Raw genomic sequence first — 6,000 nt, forward strand, 5'->3', positions numbered from 1 at the left:
TGACACTTTTATTCTATTTTAGACTTTGAAACAATTCATTTTGTGATGCTAATTGCTACTACTGTGATAGTCTATTAGTCTTCAACAGACATCGCTGAATGCATTTGACTACTGTGTCAGTCTCACCACTGATGGCTTAACATTTCATTCAGGGGTTATCTTTATGGACTTGTACAGAAAATATACAAGCTTTGCTGAATTATTAGAAGTGAGTAGGATAGAAATAAACCTTAGAGTTATACTCTTTCAGAGGCAATAAAATTATTTTCAAAGAGAGAGCAGGTGACAGAGCAAAAACAAAACACAATATACCAAAGCCCAAACCCCAAAAACTAAAAGAAAAAAACCCCAGTAAAACAACAATAGCAGTAGGTGAAAGCCCAGCAAGTTTATAACGTTGTTTACTATTGAAGAACTTGATGTTCAAATAAAAGTACTCCCACTACTATTGTCAACAACCACAAGAGTATAGTGATCTTTCCTAAGTGTACCAGGAAGTCCTAAATTGTTATACAATGTGGTCTCGCATGACCAATGCCATCTGAGCTGTTGCAGGATGATGGTAGATGAGGTTAGAGCAGGACAAAACTATGAACAGTTTTAAATGCTAATTAAGAAGTTCAGACAATGAAGGAGGCTACAAGAGATGTATTAACAAGGAATGAATAAGATCAGATTAGACTTTGAACACTTCTCTCTATTAGTTGTGTAGGAGACTAAAGTCAGTCTACACTCATAGCAGGGGTATGAGTTATAACCCTGGTTCTTGGAGTACTCCAGAAAAAAAGAGGTAGGACATGATTAAGATTGAGTCAGTAAGGCTGGAAAGTGGAGGAAATATCTAAGATATGTTTAGGGTTAGGACCAGTAAAACTTGAGTACAGGTGATAAGAAATAGGCTTTGAGAAATGGGAATAATCTTTCATGTGTTAGCATACTCAGCTGAGTGGTCACATTCACTAAGAAAGTGAACAGAGTGAAGGATCAGGTGGAGAGATGGAAAGACAAAAGTTGATTTCAATTTTAGAAATGTGGGATGGACCAGAGAGTGTCATACAGAGTGAAGTAAGCCAGAAAGAGAAAAACAAATATCATATATTAACGCATATATGTGGAATCTAGAAAAATGGTGCAGATGAATGCAAGGCAGAAATAGAGACACAGATGTAGAGAACAAATGTATGGACACCAAGGGGGAAAAGGGGTGGGTGGGATGAATTGGGAGATTGGGATTGATATACACACACTATTATGTATAAAATAGATAACTAATGAGAACCTGCTGTATAGCACAGGGAACTCCACTTTGCTGTACAGTAGAAACTAACAGAACATTGTAAAGCAACTATACCCCAATAAAGAAAAATTAGAAATGTGGAATTTGAATTGGCTCTAGTATAAACTGGTAAAGATAATTAGGAGATGAATATTGTAAATGGTATACAGGCATACCTTGAAGATATTGTGGGTTTGGTTCCAAACCACCACAATAAAGTAAATATCAAGATAAAACCAGTCACATGAATTTTTGGGTTTCCTAGTGCATATAAAATTATTGTTACATTATACTGTAGTGTGTTAAGTGTGCAACAGCATTATGTCTAAAAATCAATGTGCATACCTTAATTAAAAATATTTTATTGCTAAAAAATGCTGACCATCATCTGAGCCTTCAGCAAGTCATAATCTTTTTGCAATAGTAATCAATGATCACTGATTACAGATCACCATAACAAATAAAATAATGGAAAAGTTTGAAATACTGTGAGAATTACCAAAATGTGACACAGAGACACAAAGTGAGCAAATGCCATTGGAAAAATGGCGCCCATAGACTTGCTTGACGCAGGGTTGCCACAAATCTTCAATTTGTAAAAAACACAGCATCCATGAAGGGCAATAAAGCAAAGTACAAGAGAATAAGGTAGGCCTGTATCAGGATTTAGGGAAACAGAGTCAAAGCTGAAGATATAGTAGATATGGGATATTTCACGTAGAGGAGATAGTTAAGGCAGTTGGTGAATTCACTGAGGGGAGGCGACAGAAATAGAAGGGGCCTGAGATAGGAAGCAGTAATTCAGCACAATCAGGAGGAAGACAGTCAGCAAAGGGAAAAGAGAGGGAAGAGGAAGAGCAGGGCAGGCCATGGAACCCAAGGGAAGGAGTAAAATGCTCTGTGGAAGTCGGAGAAGATGTAGACTGAGAATCAGTTGCTGTAAGTAGTATTTAGGAGGGCTCTAGAAAGATTGGAAAATAAGGCTTTAATAGAGTTTTAAAAGAGGATATCAATATCTTGTGATGAACCATAATGGAAAAGAATATGAAAAAGAATATATATATATATGTGTATATATATATATATATATATATTAATCACTTTGCAGTACAGTAGAAATTAACACAACATTGTAAATCAACTATACTTCAATAAAATAAATTTTTTTTTTTTTTTTTTTTTTCCTTGCGTTATGCGGGCCTCTCACTGTTGTGGCCTCTCCCATTTGCGGAGCACAGGCTCCGGACGCGCAGGCTCAGCGGCCATGGCTCACGGGCCCAGCCGCTCCGCGGCACGTGGGATCTTCCCGAAACGGGGCACGAACCCGCGTCTCCTGCATCGGCAGGCGGACTCTCAAGCACTGCGCCACCAGGGAAGCCCTAAAATAAATTTTTTAAAAAGAGCCTATATAACCTCTAAAGCAAGGACTTAAGGAGTGAGTTGATAGTGATGGACTTAAGGCATCAGATTTACAATAGGCATGAAAAGCTTTTATGGTACAAGGACGGGGAGAGATAGCCTGAGAGCTTGAAACAGCAGCAGAGCAAGGAAAGGGGAGGCTTGAGAGTGCCTGTGGGAAGAATGGAAAGAACCTGACGAGGAGGTTAAGGAACAGGTGTGAAGGGAAATTACTGGACGAAAAACACTGTAGGATGGCACCCAGCAAACATGGAGGAGTGAGATTCTGTAAGAAAGTGATTTTGAAATGAAAACAAGGTTATGAGAACTCTGGTCAAATGGCTTTGGGGCAAGTTAGGAGAGACTGACACTGGCCGAGTGAAACAGAATAAGAGTGAGATTGGGGCTTAAGGATGGTAGGAAAGTGTTATGTCATTGCTCTGGAAAATTTTAAACTGAATTCAAGAAACAGAGTTTTTAATGGATTTGTAAGCTGCTAAAGGCTTAAATTGTGTACAAAGCATAGAGCTTGTTGATCACATTCAGTATCGTTTCATAACCCTGGGCATCCCTGTAGTTGACTGCAATGTGAGTAAGACAGAATTGGCGATTGACAAATTGAGAACGTTGAAAGCTAAAGAGGACAACAGATTTTATGGTGGATGCAAAACCATTATTGACCTACACAGCTGATCATTAGGGCAGTATGCGTACAGAGGCAGAGATGATGGAATGACTGCGGGCGTCAAAGGACTTGCTGTATTAGTGATGGGGCAAGAAACATATTAAGCAGGAACAAAGGAACAGAAGCTGTGGAAGTTTAGGGGGTAGTGGTGAGCAGTAATATTGAGCAGCTGAAGCCATGGACATGGAATAGCTCTGGCTGATGATGAAACATAAGGATTGGCCATGTAAGTCAGTTTTTAATATGGAGACACCACACAGGTCAGTGATGTTGATAAGATTAAGAAATCATGTGGTCAGAGGTATGACTGACTATCAACAGGGTTGCTGTTGCCTGCCAACGGCAGGAGACAGATGATGTGGATGGAGGGAGGAAAGCCTACCCATGTAGCATGGACATTAAAATGAATATATTGCAAGGGGGAAGCAGGATGTTGGTTTGAAAGTGGCAATGGAGGGGAAGGATGTGTTGGCTCCATTTCCTGAGTAGCTTTCACAGAAAAGTGGCATGATTTATAGTGCAAAAGCAGGTGCAATTTATATGAGTAGGTAGATGGAAAGAACAGAGTAAAAGGTGGCAGACATAGAATTCTTTTCTGACACCAAACCAGGGAAACTGGAGCAGAGTTTTGCATGAGTGGGAGAAAATGACTGTGATGCAGGTTAGGGCTGATGTGTGCAAGGAGAGAGAAGGGCTTGAGGGGTTTGCTGAGAGTGATGGATTTGAGCTACACAATAAAATAAATAACAACCAAACAACAGAAAATTGGAATCTTGAGTTTAGGTGGTAGCCAGAAGTCACGGGGTAAGGGAAGGGGTATGCTGAACTTACAGGATATATTCAGAGATGTGTGTAGTTCTAAATAGTCCAGATGCCAGGGGGAATGTTGTTGAAATGGACCTTCCACAGAAACGCTCTTTGGATATTGAATTTTGGTGAGTTTGTGTGTGTGTGTGTGTGTGTGTGTGTGTGTGTAGTTGGGGGGTTGGGGCATGAGGATTGCCTAGCTGCTGCTATAATTTATGCATCAGGTTAGTACAAATTAAGGGAAATAGTTTTTGAATCTAAAAATGTCTTCTAATATAGTGCTACTCAAAGTGTGGTTGAGGACCTCAGCGTCAGCATCATCTGGGAACTTGTTAAAAATGCCAAGATTTGCCCCTATCCTAGTCTTACTTAATTAGACTATCTGGGGTGGGAGCCTAAACACCATTTTAATGAGCCCTACTGGATCTCAGGGAAGTTAAAATTTGAGAAGCATTTCTAACCCTTTGCAATAGGTGGTTCCCTCAGAAGAAAACCCCAGAAAGGGCAGGGATTCAAAGGCTCTCAACTGTCCATCTGGGTGGTCCCAAATCTTTCTGCTTCTCAGAGGCCAAACCAGAGATTAAGTTTCCTGTGAACAGTTGGAGGGTTAGATGAGCACACCCTCCATGAAAGGGTCCTAACACTGAGTGTCCCACGTGTGCCTGGCAGAAGCCCTGTGGGACAACTTGCTCTACTGGCTGGCAGACGAGCTCTCAGAAGAAAATGCCCTGTGTCTCTTCTCATCCCTCCTCCTTCGCCACAGCACCATTCAGCTCATCAAACTGAAGAACCCTGATGATCTCACAGAACAGACCCACGAACTTCTTTGCTTTTGGAAAAGATCACTCCCAAATTCCACGGACAAAGTTCGTCTTCTGGCTCACCTCTCCGCAAGATCGGCAGGAGTGACCTTGCAGAAGAGCTCAAATTCAAGTGGGAAAATAAAGTGCTCACTGAACCTCAGCAGTGGTCTGATGTGGCGGAGTTCAGCCCCGTTGCTCTTTCTTTTGTCCTAGGAAGTGTCACAGTCGGTTTGAAGACCGTTTCTGTCAACATTTTACTAGCAGTTTCCAAGTATTGTTGTTTGAAGTGAATCTCTTTGATAGATGTGTTATTGAGACAAGTGAATAAGCACTAATCAGACAATAAAAAGCATCTGTGGGTTTGAATCCGCACTCATGGTTCAGTGATACATGTTCTGTAGCCAAACTTAATAGCATTTGTAATAGAGTTTGCCCTGTGTGTATTTTAATAGCTGGGGTTGCTTTTTAAGTGTAAAGGAAAGGTATGGTATACAGAATCCCCCCCCCCTTTTTTTTTTATTGTTATCTACATAAAAGTAAACTAGTTACCCAGGACTCCAAGCAACTGATTCACATTATATGCATAGCATGGAGCCCACAGATAACAATACAAAATAAATTGGGCTGCAGACGCCTGATGTTGATGATAGCAAATCACTTTAAGAAAACATCTAAGGTTGAAATAAATTAAAAATAGAAGAACACTTCAGCCATTTACTCCCACAAACTATTAATAAGATTTAGCCTAGAATCGGGAAAACCTCGTATGTTATTATTAGTAAAATGGGGCAGCGCAGAGACCATGGAGCGTAAGTGAAAGAACTCAGGGCCTTTTGCACCGACTTAGGAAAGCAACCTGCTACTAAATTAGTTTGACAGAAACCTTATTACATAAGCCCTATAGGAGCATTATTTTTTTAAAAAAACACCTGTAAAAAAACAAAAACTAAAAGAAAAAGATAATAATTACCTAAGCCCCTCCATCATTGATAATTCCTGTTAATGTTTATGCTTTGAGGCTTTGGAAACCC

The 6,000-nt window shown here is 40.2% G+C and overlaps 1 protein-coding gene across 1 annotated transcript in view; it reads left to right on the top strand.

The window, feature by feature from the left end:
* Positions 1 to 5,259, top strand: part of DTHD1 (death domain containing 1) — an 81,067-nt gene extending 75,808 nt beyond the window's left edge. Inside the window, 2 exon segments of the mRNA XM_007449427.1 lie at positions 4,836 to 5,048; positions 5,051 to 5,259. Coding sequence (XP_007449489.1) covers positions 4,836 to 5,048; positions 5,051 to 5,259 — 422 coding nt within the window.
* Positions 5,260 to 6,000: the final 741 nt, after the last annotated feature.

This window comes from Lipotes vexillifer, unplaced genomic scaffold (genome assembly GCF_000442215.2).
Source record: "Lipotes vexillifer unplaced genomic scaffold, Lipotes_vexillifer_v1.1 scaffold153, whole genome shotgun sequence".
Taxonomy (NCBI): Eukaryota; Metazoa; Chordata; class Mammalia; order Artiodactyla; family Lipotidae; genus Lipotes; species Lipotes vexillifer.